Source organism: Salmo salar, chromosome 16, assembly GCF_965601325.2.
Source record: "Salmo salar chromosome 16, fSalSal1, whole genome shotgun sequence".
Lineage (NCBI taxonomy): Eukaryota > Metazoa > Chordata > Actinopteri > Salmoniformes > Salmonidae > Salmo > Salmo salar.
This window is the reverse complement of record NC_138306.1, coordinates 36,258,487-36,278,111: the sequence shown is the minus strand read 5'-3', so window position 1 is coordinate 36,278,111 and position 19,625 is coordinate 36,258,487. Positions and strand designations below refer to the sequence as shown.

The following is a 19,625-nucleotide window of genomic DNA, read 5'->3' as shown; positions in this document are numbered from 1 at the left end:
TTTATGTATGGCTCATACATGCATAATAAACCATCTGCAGTCCTCTCCCAGAGGAGAAAGGCACATAATCCTTATATTTTTTATCTGGCATCATTTAGTGCCTGAGATATGTGCTCGTTCCTAGTGAGCACATGCTTGGAAGCGAGTGGGATTGCCTGGCTACATGCACTTACCATTAGTTATTTTGATAACAGCGAAAATTCATTGAATACTTCGATCAAATCCATGCATCATAAGTTGGAATACATTTAAGATTAGAAGTAAGGTCTGTTAGACCTCTGTAGTTGTTTAATTTCGCTCTTTCAATAGGCTACATTTCTCTGGAAACCAAGGAGAAAATGATGTGCGCTACAGATGCAATTTTATACAGACAAATACATTAGAAGACAATTGTCAAACCGATCAGAAACACTGCTCACAACCTGTATCTCCTAAATGGTGTCGCTGGTGTATTTTGTTTGAATTTTGGAATATATTGCGCAAAAGACTAGAAGGTTTTTACCAGGGTAAATCACGACATAACACACGTAGAACGTTGATGCGCTCGAGAAATGTATACCTCAAACTTTCACCCAGTTTCTAGATAAAATATCACTGTACCTTTCTGTTGTCAACCATCCATCCAAATCAAATAATTAATCCATCCAAATCATTACACGACTTTCAAGGAGTAGGACATTTGATGTAAACATATAAGTAGGCTATAACTTTTAAATTGTATAAAATGACATCCTCACAATCGCTTGCTTACCATAATCTGTAACACAAGGAAGTAGAGACAAACGAACATTGAGGGACAATGTTGATTGGCAGGTGTAATGATGTCCAATGAGGTTGCAAGGTTAAAGTGTGAGGCGGGATCAGATCGGCACAGCATTGTCCAATGAGATTTTGGGATTAGCCCCCAAGCGTGTGCATGTCTTTGTGCACAACTGCAGGGGCTTGAGAGCAATTATCTGATGACCTAGTACACAACTTTCAGGGACCCTATTGGCTCTTGGGCGCTGCTTTCAGAACTACTGGCTAAAAATATACAAAAGTTATGGAGAGTCTCTTTAACCACATGGATATTTCTGTTCATAATCAACTTGTGACTTTGTTTGAGCGGGAATGCAGACCTATTTATTTTTGGACCAACTGGTGCATGAATAAATCAAAGGAAAGAAAATGTCAATTTATAACTGTAATATTAATATATTCTTTATAAAGTGTATACAAAGGGTGTATGGAGGGTTTGTGAATGGTTTAAGGCCTATTCAAGTTAAGACACATTTTCAAACAATGTTTATTACAAATGTATTATTGATTTATAGACTATCCTATATGAACTAATAATGAACAGTCTATAACTACTGAGAGTTAAAAACCCTTTACAAGCTCTGGCTATGTAATGTTGGGCTACAATCGGACTGATTTCCTTGGGCCTAAACATCGGGGGATTGAGTTGCTTATGTGATGTATCCACTACTTCTGTTTGTTTATCTAACAATATGCATGTAAGGGCTGACATTCACAGCGTCGAGGTCGCCACTTCGACAGATTTGTGGGTTTGTTGGATGACGCTCAGGCTGCGTGAGACGGGCGGAGCACAGGGGATGCGGGGATGCACTGCAGCGGAGCGGATCATCTCGGGGCCCGGACTGTCAAACCTGAGCGTATGGTCTATTCTCTCAATTACAATCATCTTCAAGGGTTTATCTATCTCTTCGTCATTGTTTACCAGCACTCGTCTGGCTGGTGGTCAAACATTTTCAACAAGATTTTCTCCTTGCAGGTTGATTGCGCCACTAGCGTAAGGTTTCCTCCTCCTGCCTCCTCTCCTTTCCTTGGTGCTGATTGACATTCCTGCAGATCAAAGATCGCTTTAATTTGCTGTTATGGTAACTCGCAGCTGTGGCAGTTGAGTTGGCGTGCTGTGGGGAAGGAAGGAACCCGGAGTGAAAAGATAATGGCCACAGAGCAATGGGATCGGTAGTTTACCGCAGCCATGGCCAGATCAACAAACAGAAGCGCCAAGGATGGAGATTCAAGGGTGTCCGCTCCCACGGACCGAGCAGAGGCTCGGGACCTGAGCGACCCCAGGGAACTGTCTCTTGAAGAAGTGTTGAAATCCTACGAGCAGCCCATTAACGAGGAGCAGGCTTGGGCTGTGTGTTATCAATGCTGCAGCGGGCTGAGGATGCCGCGCCCGGCCACTGTGACAGGTGGAGTTTCCCGGGTGAAGGACCCGTCCTCTATACTCTTACTCAGAGATGGGATGGTTTCCCTACAACAACAGCCCTGCAACAACCGTAAGAGAGCTCTGTTAGCTAATCTAACTTCCTGACTGCCCTTTGCCGTACCAAAATACCTTAATTAACACCAGCCTAGGCCTACAATATAGTCTCATTTATTTTAGGTCTTTCAGTTATTTCTCAATTAAGTCGATATTGATTCACTATTTGTATGCTGTAATTTCAACATTCAATATTGTTTTGAATGGGAAATTCACGATAAATGCGTCAGTAGCACTCCCCAACCAGAAATGGCTTGGATTATACGGGTAGGGAAATGATCAATTATTCATACAGTACAAATCCCCCCTTGTATCTGCTGAAGAAGGTTTAGAGTTAGAGGTAGCTTTGTGATCTGTTTCCCATTCACAAGTGATTCGGTTAAAGGATCCCAAGAAAATAACTGTCCTGAGTGCACTGCGGGGCCGGGGCCCAAAGAAAAACTCGGTCAGAGTTGCTGACATAGCCTAATGAATCGAGCTATGACATGATAAGATAAAGGATACCACTGGGAGTGGAAAAAGATAGCAGGTTAGTAGATTACGAAATGTTGTAACATTAAGGGTGACTATGGATATTACTTAAACTGAGAGAAAAATATGAAATCACCTTATCACTCACTATGCTAATGTTCTGTTTCATTTTAAATAGGCTACTTTGTAGCGGTAATAAAAGTAGCATAAAGAAAACGCAGAAATGATATCACAACACATTGGACAAAAACGAATCCAATAGTTTAGGCTATAGATCTGTTGCTGAGTCAGAATTGTATTGGCCAAATGTTTGTACCAAATATATAAATACTTTTTTGTTTTTATTACTATTGAGAAATGACCAAATTCTATAATGAACAATGTAAATCATAATTAATAGCACTGACAGTGATTGATATCCCACTACAGGGTCCCTGTGTTCATCTGGTCTTGGGAGTTGTTTACTTAGGAGTGTTTCTTGAATATTTCTGTTGTCTACACTTATGGAGTCATTTACAGAAGAGAGTCAGTCAATTTAATGAGCGCAACAAAGGACATACTGCATATGTATGGGACATTTGTGTCCTTGCTGATGAGCCAATTATATTGCATTGTTGATGCAGTTGGTCAGTATGGGTATAGTTTACCAGTGTTGGGGAAGCAACTCTGAAAATAGAGTTTACCAAGCTACCAATTAAAGCTATTCTTAGGAAAAATATAGTTTGCTTAACTGAAGTTACTTTTAAAAGTACTTCCCTACATCCAAACTACTTTGTGAAAAAGTATCACATGTAAATCTGAAATGTCATAGATTACAAATTGCAAGAACAGTCACTTTGGGGTCATACAGCTCTTAGCAAACTTTTGGTAAAAATTGGGTTTGACCAAATACAATGCTATTTCTCTGTAAACAAATTAACAACAGACTTTCAGCATGCTTTTAGAGAAGAGCACTCAACATGTACTGCACTGACACAAATGACTGATGATTGGTTGAAAGAAATTGATAATAAGAAGATTGTGGGAGCTGTACTGTTAGATTTCAGTGCAGCCTTTGATATTATTTACCATAACCTATTGTTGAAAAACTAAAGTGTTATGGCTTTTCAACCTCTGCCATATCGTGGAGTCAGAGTTATCTATCTAATAGAACTCAAAGGGTTTTCTTTTTAATGGAAGCGTCTCTAATGTCAAAAATGTAAAGTGCGGTGTACCGTAGGGCAGCTCTCTAGGCCCTCTACACTTTTCTATTTTTACCAATGACCTGCCACTGGCATTAAACAAAACATGTGTGTCCATGTATGCTGATGATTCAACCATATACAGTATGCATCAGCAACCACAGCTAATGAAGTCAACAAAGAGTTGCTGTCTTTTTTTAAATGGGTGGCCAGTAATAAACTGGTCCTGAACATCTCTAAAACTAAGAGCATTGTATTTGGTACAAATCATTCATTAAGTGCTAGATCTCAGCTGAATCTGGTTAAGAGTGGTGTGGCTGTTGAACAAGTTGAAGAGACTAAATTACTTGGCGTTACGTTAGATTGTAAACTGTCATGGTTAAAACATATAGATCCAATGGTTGTAAAGATGGGGAGAGGTCTAGCCGTAATAAAGAGATGCTCTGCTTTTTGACACCACACTCCAAAAAGCAAGTTCTGCAGGCTCTAGTTTTGTCTAATCTTGATTATTGTCCAGTCGTGTGGTCCACTGCTGCAAAGAAAGACCTAGTTAAGCTGAAGCTGGTCCAGAACAGAGCGGCATGTTTTGCTCTGAATTGTAATCAGAGAGCGGATAGAAATACTATGCATACCAGTCTCTCTTTTGCTAAGAGTTGAGGAGAGACTGACTGCATCACTTCTTCTTTTTATAAGAAACATGAATGTGTTGAAAATCCCACACAGCTCTGACACACACACTTATCCCACCAGACATGCCACCAGGAGTCTTTTCACAGTCCCCAAATCCAGAACAAATTCAAGAAAATGTACAGTATTATATAGAGCCCTTATTGCATGGAACTTCCTTCCATGTATTATTGCTCAAATAAACAGCAAACCTGGTTTCAAAAAACAGATAAAGCAACACCTCGCGGCACAACGCCTCTCCCCTATTTGACCTAGATAGTTTGTGTGTATGGATTGATATGTAGGCTACGTGTGCCTTTAAAATTTTTATTTAGTTCTGTCCTTGAGCTGTTCTTGTCTAATGATGTTCTGTATTATGTCATTCTGTATTATGTTTCATGTTTTGTGTAGACCCCAGGAAGAGTAGCTGCTGCTTTTGCAACAGCTAATGGGGATCCTAATAAAATACCAAATATAGTACTGCATGTTAACAGAATGTGCAATTTAGCTTATTATCAAATAAAATAAAATTGTATTTGTCACGTGCCGAGTACAACAGGTGTAGACGTTACATTGAAGTGCTTACTTACAAGCCCTTAACCAACAATGCAGTTTAAAAAAATAAATAAGAATAAGAAATAAAAGTAACAAATAATTAAAGAGCAGCAGTAAAATAATAATAGGGAGGCTATATACAGGTGGTACCGGTACAGAGTCAATGTGTGGGGGTACCGGTTTGTTGAGGTAATTGAGGTAATATGTACATGTAGGTAGAGTTATTAAAGTGACTATGCATAGATAATAACAGAGAGTAGCAGCAGCGTAAAAGGGGGGTGGGGGTAGCAATGCAAATAGTCTGGGTAGCCATTTGATTAGATGTTCAGGAGTCTTATGGCTTGGGGGTAGAAGCTGATTAGAAGCCTCTTGGACCTAGACTTGGGGCTCCGGTACCGCTTGCCGTGCGATAGCAGAGAGAACAGTCTATGACTGGGGTGGCTGGAGTCTTTGACAATTGTTAGGGCCTTCCTCTGACACCGCCTGGTATGGAGGTCCTGGGTGGCAGGAAGCTTAGGCCTCAGTGATGTACTGGGCCGTATGCATTACCCTCTGTAGTGCCTTGCGGTCGGAGGTCGAGCAGTTGCCCTACCAGGCAGTGATGCAACCAGTCAGGATGCTCTCGATGGTGCCGTTGTAGAACCTTTTGAGGATCTGAGGACCCATGCCAAATCTTTTCAGTCTCCTGAGGGGGAATAGGTTTTGTCGTGCCCTCTTCACGACTATCTTGGTGTGTTTGGACCATGATAGTTTGTTGGTGATGTGGACACCAAGGAACTTGAAGCTCTCAACCTGGTCCATTACAGCCCTGTCGATGAGAATGGGGGAGTGCTCGGTCCTCCTTTTCCTGTAGTCCACAATCATCTCCTTTGTCTTGATCACGATGAGGGAGAGGTTGTTGTCCTGGCACCACACGGCCAGGTCTCTGACCTCCTCCCTATAGGCTGTCTCATCGATGTCGGTGATCAGGCCAACCACTGTTGTGTCATCGGCAAACTTAATGATGGTTAAACACAAAAACAATGTTTCAAATGAAAATTAGGCTGGTCTGATGCCGAAAAAGAAAGGAAATGATTGCCTACTTCACCCATATTTTATTTTTGCTAAAAAAGTAGTGTGTAGTTCCAGTAGTTAGCTACACCACTGCATGGCAAGAAAAGTAATTAACTACTGAAAACACTACCTAGATTTGAATTATTTGAACTACCAACAAGCTACTGGAAAATGTAGTTAAATTACTAGTTGAACTACATAGGTCACTACTCCCCAACACTGCAGTTTACTTATGTACAGTTTACTTTAATCACAGATCACAACCTGTCTGGTCATCACAATTAGGCTACTTAACCTCTGCAAATGAGTGAGTAATGAAGATAATGAAGTAGGCTACACGGATTGTTGGTTAAGGGTCAAGGTTACTAAGGGTGTGCTTTATATTATACAACGGGTGGGTCTAATCCTGGATTCTGATTGGTTAAAACCACATTCCAGCCGGTGTCTATTCCACAAGTTACCACTGGCTAAAACTATGAAGTTGAAATGCCTATTTACTCTGTTCCATTTCACTGGGCAATCGACTGTCTCATCAGCCCAGCCAGGCAATTTATAAACTTGATCTCCACTGTAAAAAGCATCTAACATTATCTCCAATTTATTTTAGACTAGCATTTGATTTTCAACAGCGGAGGTTTGTATAAACCTTGATGTCTGTCTCTCTGACATTTGCAACATTGTTTCAACATGGAAATTCGATCTCCAGCTATGTGATAAACATGTAGGGAGTCCGGTCGAGACAGACAAGCAGGCAGCTTTTCTCAGCCAGTCGAAATCATGAATCAGCTGGCATCATTTTTATGGAGATATACAGTACCAGTCAAAAGTTTGGATACACCTACTCATTCCAGGGTTTTTCTTTATTTTCAACTATTTTCTACATTGTATAATAATTATAAAGGCATCAAACTATGAAATTACACATGTAGTAACCAAAAAAGTGTTAAACAAATCAAAATATATGTTATATTTTATATTCTTCAAAGTAGCCTCCCCTTTCCTCGATGACAGCTTTGCACACACTTGGCATTCTCTCAACCAGCTTCACCTGGAATGCTTTTCCAACAGTCTTGAAGGAGTTCCCACATATGCTGAGCACTTGTTGGCTGCTTTTCCTTCACTCTGTGGTCCAACTCATCCTAAACCATCTCAGTTGGGTTGAGGTCGGGTGATTGTGGTCTTCTGATGCAGCACTCCATCACTCTCCTTCTTGGTCAAATAGCCTTTACTCAGCCTGGAGGTGTGTTGGGTCATTGTCCTGTTGAAAAACAGTCCCACTAAGCGCAAACCAGATGGGATGGTGTATCGCTGCAGAATGCTGTGGTAGCCATGCTGGTTAAGTGTGCCTTGAATTCTAAATAAATCACAGACAGTGTCACCAGCAAAGCACCCCCACACCATCACACCTTCTCCTCCATGCTTCACGGTGGGAACCACACATGCAGAGATCATCCGTTCACCTACTCTGCGTCTCACAAAGACACGGCGGTTGGTACCAAATATCTCAAATTTGGACTCATCAGACCAAAAGACAGATTTCCACCGGTCTAATGTCCATTGCTCGTGTTTCTTGGCCCAAGAAAGTCTCTTCTTATTATTGGTGTCCGTTAGTAGTGGTTTCTTTGCAGCAATTTGACCATGAAGGCCTCAGTCTCCTCTGAACAGTTGATGTTGAGATGTGTCTGTTACATGTATTTGGGCTGCAATCTGAGGTGCAGTTAACTCTAATGAACTTATCCTCTGCAGCAGAGGTAACTGGGTCTTCTTTTCCTGTGGCTGTCCTCATGAGAGCCAGTTTCATCATAGCACTTGATGGTTTTTGCGACTGCACTTGAAGAAACTTTCAAAGTTCTTGATATACCACCGCTACCTTGCCACAACAAAACTGATTGGCTCAAACACATTTGAAGGAAAGAAATTCCACAAAATCAACTTTTAACAAGGCACACCTGTTAATTGAAATGCATTCCAGATGACTACCTCATGAAGCTAGTTGAGAGAATGCCAAGAATGAAGAATCTAAAATCAAAAATATATTTTATGGTTACTACATGATTCCATATGTGTTATTTCATAGTTTTGATGTCTTCACTATTATCCTACAATGTAGAAAATAGTAAAAATAAAGAAAAACCCTGGAATGAGTAGATGTCCAAACTTTTGACTGGTACTGTACAAAGAAATGTCAATAGAAAACAGGTAAAACGAAACGAAATGCAGTTAGTTTGCTGTCTTTCCAGCTTCAGTTTGAAGTGATTGTGTTAGCTGTGTTGTTGGCTAGCTCCTCTGAACAACAGTGTCCTGACGAGAGAGCACATCTTCTATGTCAGGTGAAATTGCGTATCATTAGCTCATTGTTACGGATATATCCAAATAAATTTCACTAGAAAACGATCAAATGCAGCTACTTTTCTGATATTCTGGCTGCACTGTTTGACGTGACTGTAATAGTTTTCTTTGATGCACTTTTACAAATGTTTAACTCCCTGTGCGTTTTTTTTAATGTTTATGTCTTCTTCCCCATATTTCTATGACAACAGATTCCAGGTCCATATTTTGAATGTGGGGGAAATCACAGGGGCAGCAAACATAAAACAGCTCCAAAAGAGATGGAATCTTGAAAACATTGCCTGAAAGAGAAATAACTATCATCAACTGACAGACACATGATGAAAGAATGTTCCCTCACGAGACACTGGCCGTGTCCGAATACCCATACCAGCGTATGTGACATTTTGAAAATAGTACTCCGAATGCATCATCTATGCACGTCAATTTATCTGATTATCAGCTGTTGTCAAACACGTGAGTCTGAAAAAAGATGAGTGAATTCTACCAAAGATTATGCATATGCTGACAAGACATGTCTCTCCGCCCTAACAATAGGAGTTGTTGTCTAGCTCCTGCCTATCCTTTCTTTGGATTGGTGGATACATCTCATTCTTGTAATCCTTTTTTGAATATTCAATGAGGATTGTTGACGTCAACCGCTTGTATTCACTGGAGAGAGATGCTATGCTACTAGCCCCATACCATGAATATGCATAGTCATCTTGAGACAACTCCGAAATAAAGTGTTTTTTCTCAAAGTTGCCAGGAAGTCACGTGTCCTACTTATATCAGTAGACTCCTAACAACTTAAGCATTACGAAACTTCTATTCGATCAAATTAACCTCACCTAGCAAATAAGCCATTCATTTTTGTTGTTGACCAAATTCGACACTCTCTTTGACCTCCATTCAAAAACTCCTTGCTTGGTTGGCGAAACAATGAAAAAAGCCACCTGCTGAAGGGAGACAGATATTCTGCGGAGTTGGGCATCTCTCTTTTCGACTCTCTGAAAGTACTTGATCAAACGCCAAATGAGTATGCAGTTTAAGTATGTAGCATGCTAGTATGGGTACTCGGACATGGCCACTGTCTGTGTCATTGGTTACGTGAATCTAACCGGCCATAATGAAACCTGTCTAACTGCTTCAAAAAGGATCTATTACTCAGCTTCTGAGGGGCTTGAACATAAATGTCTTCACCCTCCTGAGAGAGAACAGTACTATGACTGTGTCAGGCCAACTCTTTGTCCACGGTGCAGATCTATTCAGACAGGCTCTGTTTATCTGGACCTAGTCCTGCTTTCAGCGCTTTGTTCTGGACAGAAGGAGCATCACTGAGCCCTCACCCAGGCCTCTCCACTAGTCTTGGGTTCTGCAGCACTAATGTGCTGAACGTGTGGTTTCAGGCCTCCCGGGTGTCATTAATGACATCTGAGCCCTGCGCTTCTCTGTTCACGCAGAAAACTGAGCCATTGCTGGCTAGCTGAGTTGTGACTGCAGCACATGAGATATATAGAATTTGACGACTATAAAATGAAAAATGCGCATTCTAGAGTCATACGGGATCAATGGTGGGAAAATAACACATTTTGTCAGCATTTTCTACTATACAGTGCCTTCGGAAAGTATTCAGATCCCTTTACTTTATCCACATTTTGTTACGTTACAGCCTTATTCTAAAATGGTTAAAAAAAAATACAATTCCTCCGCAATCTACACACAATACCCCATAATGACGAAGCAAAAACAGGTTTTTAGACATTTTTGCAAATGTATTAAAAATAAAAAACAGAAATACCTTATTTACATAAGTATTCAGACCCTTTGCTTTGAGACTCGAAATTGAGCCATTGATCATCCTTGAGATGTTTCTACAACTTGATTAGAATTCACCTGTCATAAATTCAATTGATTGGAAATTATTTGGAAAGGCCCTCAACTGTCTATATAAGGTCCCAAAATTGACAGTGCATGTCAATTTGAAGGAATTGTCCATAGAGCTCCGGGACACAGATCTTGGAATGGGTACCAAAAAATGACTGCAGCATTGAAAGTTCCCAAGAACACAGTGGCCTGCATCATTCTTAAATTGAAGAAGTTTGGAACCACTAAGACTCTTCCTAAAGCTGGCCGCCCGGCAAACTTAGCAATCGGGGGAGAAGGGCCTTGGTTAGGGTGGTGACCAAGAATCCTCTGTGGAGATGGGAGAACCTTCCAGAAGGACAACCATCTCTGCAGCATTCCACCAATCAGGCCTTTATGGTAGAGGAGCCAGACGGAATCCATTCCTCAGTAAAAGCACATGATAGCCTGCTTGAATTTTGCCAAAAGGCACCTAAAGACTCTCAGACCATGAGAAACAAGATTCTCTGGTCTGATGAAACCAAGATTGAACTCTTTGGCCTGAATGCTAAGCGTCACGACTGGAACAAACCTGGCACCATCCCTACGGTGTAGCGTTTTGGTGACAGCATCATGCTGTGGGGATGTTTTTCAGTGGCAGGGACCGGGAGACTAGTCAGGATCGAGGCAAAGACGAATGGGAGCAAAGTACAGCGAGATCCTTAATGCTTAATGAAAACCTGCGCCAGAGCGCTCAGGACCTCACACTGGGGCGAAGGTTCACTTTCCAACAGGACAACGACCCTAAACAGCCAAGACAATGCAGGAGTGTCTTCGGGACAAGTCTCGGAATGTCCTTGAGTGGCCCAGCCAGAGCCCGGACTTGAACCCGATCGAACATCTCTGGATAGACCGGAAAATAACTGTGCAGCAAAGCTCCCCATCCAACCTGACAGAGCTTGAGAGGATCTGCAGAGAAGAATGGGAGAAACTCCCCAAATACAGGTGTGCCAAGCTTGTAGCGTCATACCCAAGAAGACTTGAGGCTGTAATTGCTGCCAAAGGTGCTTCAACAAAGTACTCAGTAAAGGGTCTGAATACTTATGTAAATGTGATATTTCATTGTTTAAAAAAAAATAAAAAATTAGCCCAAATTTTGAAAAAACTGTTTTTGCTTTGTCATTGTAGATTGATGAGAGGGGGGGGGGGGATGATTTAAAGAAATGTAACCGCTCTCAAATTCATAGATCGAAATGATCGTTTTTACCATGTATTGTATCAAAAATGTGTGAGATGGATGGAAAACTCTAGACCCTATTAGGGAGGAGCGCAAGCATAAAACAGTGTTAGTTATGCAGCTGCATGCCTACTTTTTTGTCTTCATAGATGACACAGACGGACCTCCCCTCCCACCTATCGCAGAGCGCCAGGTGAGTTTCTGAACCCATCATCCCCACCTTGTAACATACAACACACTGTCATGACAGGTAAATGTCAGTCTCTCCTCTCTTCTCAACTATGATGCCACCCCTGCTTTGCCAGTCTTCATATATATCTTTCAAGCAGCCCTCCAGTCCTCTCTATCCTAACAGCTTGTTGTCCACTACTATTTATTTCCTCGATCACCTGAATCTGTCTCCTCAGCTGGTCCAGTCTCTGGGCGTGGCCATCTACCAGGCCCTGGACTGGGGTCTGGATGACAGTGAGGAGCGGGAGCTGAGTCCTCAGCTGGAGCGGCTCATTGAGCGCATGGCAGGGGGAGATCACAGCATGGGGGCTGACTGTGGTGGTGGCAACGGAATTACAGATGAGGGCTACAGTGGTCAGGAGGAGGAGGAAGAGGAGGGAGAAGAGGGGTCTATGAGGCCAGTGGGTACATTACGCCAGGTGATGACACTTTGCGCTTCCAGACTGGCCAACCCTGCACTTGCCCCTGAGCACTACCAGGCCGTGTGCCGAGCCTTGTTTGTTGAGACTCTGGAGCTACAAACTTTCCTGACCAAAATCCGAGATACCAAGAAGGTATGTTCCTGATTTTGTTTATACCAGAGATTACAGATCGCTCACATGTAAAGCACTGAAATCATTCTTAACTGAATATTGGTGTTATTATCAGTGTATTCTCATTTCTCTGTAGATGTTGAAGAAGATCAAGACAGAGGATCCTCAGGAAGATAGAGCTGAGATTGATGCACTTAAACACACAGACTGGGTGAGAAGCAGGGATTGTGTGTGTTTGTCTGTGTCACTGTGTGTGTATATGAGGATATGTGTATGTACTGTATGGTCCTTCATTGGGTTTATGGGGTGTGTGTGTGAGGTACATGAGTGTGTGTGTGTTTCAGACTCGTCTCTGGGTCCAGTTGATGAAGGAGCTGAGACAGGGGGTGAAGCTGAAGAAGGTGCAGGACCAGGAGTTTGACCCACTGCCCACTGAGTTCAGCCTCACACCCTTTGAGATGCTCATGCAGGACATCCGCACCCGCAAGTTCCAGCTGCGGAAAGTCATGGTGAGCTGGGTATTGATACTGATAAGAAAACTCTTGATCAATGGATCAAGTAGTTATTTCTCCTGTATTTATGTCCCAGACCTCATTCATGTTCCCTCTGTAGGTGGATGGTGACATCCCTACGCGGGTGAAGAGAAATGCCCATGAGCTTATTTTGGACTTCATCAGGTCTCGCCCTCCACTCAAACCAGTGAGTGTCCCTTTCACTACAATGTGTTTTGTTGACGTGACTGCAGTGTGGCTGTGGCAGTACCTTGTGTGTCACAAGGTGTCATAGTCTGAGACTGGGTAATGTGTGTCTGTGTCTGTTTCTCCTGTGTTCTCAGTCTGCCTGTGTGTTTTGTTGTGTTGCATGTTAGGCGTCAGAGCGAAGCCTGCCCCCCCCTCCTCAGGAGAAGCAGTCCCTCCATGAACGTGTCTTGGCTGAAATCAAACAAGAGCGCAAACTGAAACCTGTGGACCCACCCAGCTCCAAAAGATGTATGGACATCACTGTCACTACATTAATACTTTGAGCTACACATGTAGTATGTTCATATTGTGAAATGTATTCTAAGCGAAATGTGTTTGAGAGTTCAGTGTTTGTGTGTTGTTTCATTCGCCAGCGTTTGGCTCCCTGCCCTGTCTGGCACACACTTGCCCGTGTGATTTCAAATCTACTTCCTGCATTGACCTGTCAGGCTCAGAGCCAGGGTCCCGCCCCCCTTCTCGTCTTCGTGTTCTGCTCAAAGCCCCTACTCTTCAAGAGATGGAGGAGATGAACATGTTGGAGGTTAGACGGAAAATAGAAGAGAAACTATATTGTTTTCTCATTTAAATGTACTACCTCTTACTGAGAAATAACAACTACAACATCAGTCATGTTTTCCTTCCTGCTCCTCCTCCTCCTTCTCCACCACCTCCTCCACCATCACCACCTCCTCCTCCTCCACCACCTCCTCCATCACCTCCTTCTCCTCCACCTCCATCACCTCCTCCTCCTCATCACCTCCTTCTCTTCCTCTACCTCCATCACCTCCTCCTCCATCACCTCCTTCTCCTCCTCCTCCTCCTCCACCACCTCCTCCTCCTTCTCCACCACCTCCACCTCCATCACCTCCTCCTCCTCCATCACCTCCTTCTCCTCCTCTACCTCCATCACCTCCTCCTCCTTCTCCACCACCTCCACCTCCATCACCTCCTCCTCCTCCATCACCTCCTTCTCCTCCTCTACCTCCATCACCTCCTCCTCCTTCTCCACCACCTCCTCCTCCATCATCTCATCCTCCTCCTCCACCGCCTCCTCCATCACCTCCTTCTCCTCCACCTCCATCACCTCCTCCTCCTCCATCACCTCCTTCTCTTCCTCTACCTCCATCACCACCCCTCCTCCATCACCTCATCCTCCTCCTCCACCACCTCCTCCATCACCTCCTTCTCCTCCACCTCCATCACCTCCTTCTCCTCCATCACCTCCTTCTCTTCCTCTACCTCCATCACCTCCTCCTCCATCACCTCCTTCACCTCCATCACCACCTCATCCTCCTCCTCCACCACCTCCTCCATCACCTCCTTCTCCTCCATCACCTCCTTCTCTTCCTCCACTTCCATCACACCCTCCACCTCCTCCACCTTCTCCTCCTCCCCCCTCCTTGTCCCCCTCTACCTCATCCTCCTTACTGTTGTCCTCCTGTCTTGTTGCTGTTGCAGGATGAGGAGTCTCCAGACAGTGGGGAGCTCTGCCGTGCTGAGAGTTTTCCCACATCTATGAAACGGGACCGCTCCTTCTCAGAACACGACCTGGCTGAGCTCAGGGGGGAGATGCTCCCCTCACTGTCCGACTGCACCCATCTGGAAGGGGCCGTGATGCGGAGGAGTGAGAGACCATGGTTACACGTGCTCTCAGGGGCTGGGCCACCCTCCACGCACAGAGGTCAGTATTGGTCAGCAGAGGGAGACATTTACTGTAATATGTATTCATGTGATACTGCAGAGCCACTCATTAGACTGCTAATAATATGATTTATGAAACAGATATATTGGTATTTTCGTCATGTCAAATATTTATTTGTGTTAGAAAGCAAGCCTGACCAAAAAATCATATAATTGCAATTGAAAAAACATTAGTCTAAACTGTTTAAAAAAAAAATGCAATAGAGGATTTTGTAAACACTTTTGAACAAAGTTTGTTGTAGTGTTTATATCTTATTCAATGTCAGGAGGCAATCACATATAGGCCTAATGTGTGTCAATCCATTCCGTAAATTGCTTACAATGATTTCTTGCTCAGGTTAAAAGGCGTTACTGCTGTGTGTTATTTCATTTGAAGGGTTTTGTGATGGATACTAATCAACTTATAAAGATGTACAGATAGGAACTAGCTCAGTAAAATGCTAGAAGGACAACAGTTAATTGGTTTGATACATGTTTTTCTGTCATATCACAACCACCTTATACACCCCTTCATTTGTGAAATATGTGTTTACCTCTGCCACTAGGGGGAGGTCAACCCTTTCTCATCACACACATGCCAGAAATGTCAACAATGTCATCATAAGCAGCTGGTTTACATTAGCCTACATGTAGCCTGCTGTTGTTTTCTAGTTTTCTGGTCCTCACTCTAACTCGCTCTAATCCTAGCTCTAACAAGGCTGTAGACTCCTATGGTCTGGTTAGACGCCATAGGAGTCCACACTTTTATTTCTCAGGGTTACGTAGCGCCTTCTTCCTTTCCATTTTGCATAAATACCAATACCTAGATTGGTACTTAGTCTTAGAGGTTATATCCTGTAGAAAGTATTTCTACTAATACCTAGCCTACTTTTTATTTCCTCTGGCCCCAATTTAGTTCCTCTCTTGAATGTTAGAAAAACTGACCTCGTATCATACTCATCAAAGATCCACTGTGATCTGATTTGCAAGTGTTTCTGGCAGCATGTGTTAAACCCCACCAATATCAAATAGATAAAACATGTCACGACTCATTTATCTAATTGACAGCTAATTTATGTAGCATACACTTTTGGATGATCAGAGCTCTGACTCAATAGAAGAACATGGACTGTGATTCAAAGCTTCTCTCTCATCTGTGTCTCCATCTCCCTGTTCCCAGCCTCTCTTCCTGTGCCAGGCTGGGTGCCACCCTCCCCTGCCCGTCTCTCTCTCAGCTCAGTGAATGAGACCACAGAGGGAGCTGAGACCGGCTCCAGTTCTCGGAATGGCAATAAACACCAGTGGATGGTGAGTGGCCCATTATCTTTGATAACCTCTCCACACTGGGTGCTCTCTGCTCCACTTCAACCTGACCTGCTCATTGAATTATACTAGCTAACTTCCTCTACCTACTCCCTCCCGCCGATCTCTCTCTGTAAGGAGGAATTCAGTCACCCAGTGGAGAGTCTTGCCTTAACAGTGGATGAGGTCATCAATGTGCGTCGTGTGCTGGTGAAAGCAGAGATGGAGAAGTACCTACAGAACAAGGAACTGTATTACAATCTGAGGAGAGGCAAGGTACAAGCAGTGACGTCACATCCTTTGGTAGCGTTCTCTCAAAGCCTTAATAGCGAGGTTCTATCTACAGTATGATATCGTTCTCTCAAAGCCTTATGAGCGAGGTTCTAGTATGATAACGTTCTCTCAAAGCCGTATGAGCGAGGTTCTATCTACAGTATGATAATGTTCTCTCAAAGCCTTATGAGTGAGGTCCTATCGACAGTATATGCATGTGTCTCCCAGGTGTGCTGTTGCTGCAGAATTAAGTTCCCCCTCTTTTCCTGGCCATCCACCTGCCTGCTCTGTAAAAGGTGAGTACACACTACACAACATGTAGTATTATATTAGTACATGCTCCTTTTGTAATAACACCATAATCAAGTCATTTAAACTTGGTCCCTCTCTGCTCAAGAAGCACAATAATAATGTTGTTTTTGACATACCATTGTGGGTTTGATTGAATAGTGTTCTATGTGTTTTTGGTAGTGTAATTCAGGGGATTCTTAACTCTGCCCCTGTGGTTCTCTCTCCTTCAGGTCTGTCTGTGGATTCTGCAGTGCAAAGGTATCCTACAGTCCCCTTTTCTTTGTCTGTGTAAATGCAAATTCATGTTCTTTGAATGTGAAATGTTTTTTCAGTGCTTTTTGTTAATGTTGTTTGTATAGAAAATATCTATTTTACAACCAAATGTATCTAAGATATTCTGTGTTGGCTCAATATTATTCTGTGCTTTTAATTATGTCAATTATTTTGATCTATGCCTTAGTCACCAGACCATTTGGATTTGTGGTTCTGTGCTATGTAGGTTTGAGGTCTGGGCTGTTGAGTTTGTTGTGTGAGATTGTAGTTTGTCTGTGCTGTGTAGTTCTGTGTTTTGTAAGTTCATGGTTCTGAATACATTTTGTGATTGTGCCTTGAGGTTCTGTTGTGTGTTCTGTTGTATGGGATGCTATATGTGTGTATGGTTATGTTTGGTGGTTCCTTGCTTGTGTTTGTGTACAGTGATGTTCTGAGTTGTATGAGGTTATGGTTTGGGTGTCGTGTCTGTGGTATGTGGCTGATGTCTTGTGACGTTGTTTCTCCCTCATACACACAGCCCTGTCTTTTCTCATATTTCTTAATCATATCAAGTCTGCCATTTCCTCTTCACTTTCTTGCCGATATGATCTCACTTAGTTCTTTAAACGTCCTACTTCTCCTCCTACTCCTCCTCTTCCTCATCCTCCACCTCACCCATGCCTGTTTTAACTCTCTGCTTTCCCTCGCCCTCTGCCACAGATGAAGATTCCTTCCAAGAAGATGGCCCACATCCCAGTCTACACTGTGGGCTTTCACAGCAGCCCAAAGAGCCATGGTCGCAAGAGTGAGGTCTACAAGTGAGTCTTATCTGTCTGTCCGTCTTCATGGCCACTGAACTGTCTTTACCTCAGCAGAAGAAGTCTTTGCTCAACCTAGCCAATAGTAATTTACATGCTCAATCTAATCACTGTCCTTCCTCTAGATCTCTCAGCATCTGTTATATAATGCCTCTGCTTCATCCAGATCTCTAAGCAGCCTTTATGTAGTAATTACCCATCTGATTGCTCCTCAGTCCATCTTTAACATCCCCCTGCAAACCCCTACAGATGGGAAGGGCCTGGAGTTGTTCCAAACCATGTGACCTGATCTGGAAAAACTCCAGGCCCAGAAGGTTCCTCGTCATGTTATATACTGAGTGCTCCCCTGATGGATTGTAACACCTCGCTCCCGCTCCACAGATCTCTGTGTACTCTCTCCCGCCGGTCTGTGGAGGAGGAGTTCCCCCACCTGTACACCAGTGGCTGCAGCCTGCGGGATGTTTGTGCGGACTGCACCAAGTTTGTGGCTGATGTCATCTCGTCCAGCCGCCGGAGCCTGGACATCCTCAACAACACTCCCAAGAGGGAGAGTGCTATGCCCAAACCACAACCCCAGCCTCACACATCACCACAGCCACCCACCTTGAAGAGAAAAGACAAGTGAATAAATTGACTGTTGGTTTACCCCGCTTCCTTAGCAGGGTTGCCCCTGTGCTGCACTACTAACCCACTCAAAACACCCCACCATTCCCCCAGCCTGCAAGTACCCCCTCCCACTGCTGAAGTGCTTGTTAAGGGTTGTTTCTCTGCCTCCTCTGTAGAGGGGTTCATAGGACGTGGCCTAGGGACAACATATAAGTCTGCCTTATCACACATATATTGACTTCACTCCCTGGTCTAATGCACAAGCAGAGAGGAAAGGCAAAATACGAGGGAGGAGGAAAGAGGTGAGAGAGTAATTGATGAGGATGCTCGGAAAGAGGAGATATATTTACTGTAGGAGCCAAGAGTTTAAGGTGTAGGGTAAATATTTAGCTCCCTAGTTGCCTTGTTTTAGTTATGAATGTAATATACTCTTTTAACACCAAAAGAACACATCTTACATTGACACACCTTCTCAGAACACTGGATTTTTTTCTGGAATGTTAAAATGACACTATGGCAGGCTGAATAGCAGATATATTTATTTCACTATAAGTATTTTTTTAGTTTAGAATGTGCTTGGATTATCTGTGGTCCAACTTGATGATGCATGGTGGCACCGTCTGTCCGACTGTCTGAATGTAATTGGGTCCTAGAGGGGTGAAAATGGTCCTGGAAGGGACCTGTCCCATTGGCACCAAACTGGACTGGACTCCCAGCCTCCTATCTCTGCTGCTTTAGAATGACATTAAGCCCCCTCTCTCACCCTCGATGGTCCTGTGCGATCTGCTCAAATTTTCGAAACACCCAGTAAACCTCAACTGCAATAAATCTAATGTAAAAAGGAAGTCCTATGTCTACAGTGTGGATCTGTCCATCTGCTCTCTTAGAAGGCTAGGGAAGCCTTAGACTGTAGGTATATTTCTATAAAACTGTTGTAGTCTAGTCTGCTTGTTGACCTTAAGCTACCATGAGAAGATCTAAAGATTGTTAGATAGTTTAAAATGTCAATAAATTGTTCACTAATATGCTATAGCCTACATGTTAAATGCTATTATCATTCGTTAATTAATTAGAAACACCTATATAAGAAAGTGTCTGTTACAATTTAATAGACGGGATAATAGAGCCCTATAGTGAGAAGAGAGATGGACTAGTCTTCAGAAGATTTTAAAAAAGTAGGCCTACATGTCTGGGAATTTCTTGACACCCCGCCTCTTTCATGAATAAGTAATTTCAGGTTCCATTCATTGGCTGTTTCTGTCATCCGGCTCCGAGTTTTTACTCAGCA

The 19,625-nt window shown here is 43.1% G+C and overlaps 1 protein-coding gene across 1 annotated transcript; it reads left to right on the top strand.

Moving 5' to 3' along the window:
- The first annotated feature begins 1,562 nt into the window (after nt 1-1,562).
- LOC106573665 (protein spire homolog 2) lies at nt 1,563-19,182 on the top strand. Its single transcript, XM_014148921.3, has 15 exons — nt 1,563-2,291; nt 11,761-11,804; nt 12,019-12,396; nt 12,512-12,586; nt 12,720-12,884; nt 12,988-13,074; nt 13,244-13,364; nt 13,490-13,656; nt 14,574-14,796; nt 15,976-16,103; nt 16,236-16,373; nt 16,599-16,666; nt 16,892-16,919; nt 17,634-17,731; nt 18,113-19,182. Exons 1-15 carry the CDS (start codon nt 1,988-1,990, stop codon nt 18,354-18,356), a joined length of 2,268 nt encoding a protein of 755 aa, XP_014004396.3. The 5' UTR covers nt 1,563-1,987; the 3' UTR covers nt 18,357-19,182.
- The last annotated feature ends 443 nt before the right edge of the window (nt 19,183-19,625 follow it).

Bases quoted from the DNA above. Each gene is read 5' to 3' on its own strand.
- LOC106573665 (XM_014148921.3), top strand. From the start codon at position 1,988: ATGGCCAGATCAACAAACAGAAGCGCCAAGGATGGAGATTCAAGGGTG. The intron at 13,365-13,489 runs GTATGGACATCA...TTCATTCGCCAG, and splicing joins CCCACCCAGCTCCAAAAGAT to CGTTTGGCTCCCTGCCCTGT. The intron at 13,657-14,573 runs GTTAGACGGAAA...TTGCTGTTGCAG, and splicing joins AGGAGATGAACATGTTGGAG to GATGAGGAGTCTCCAGACAG.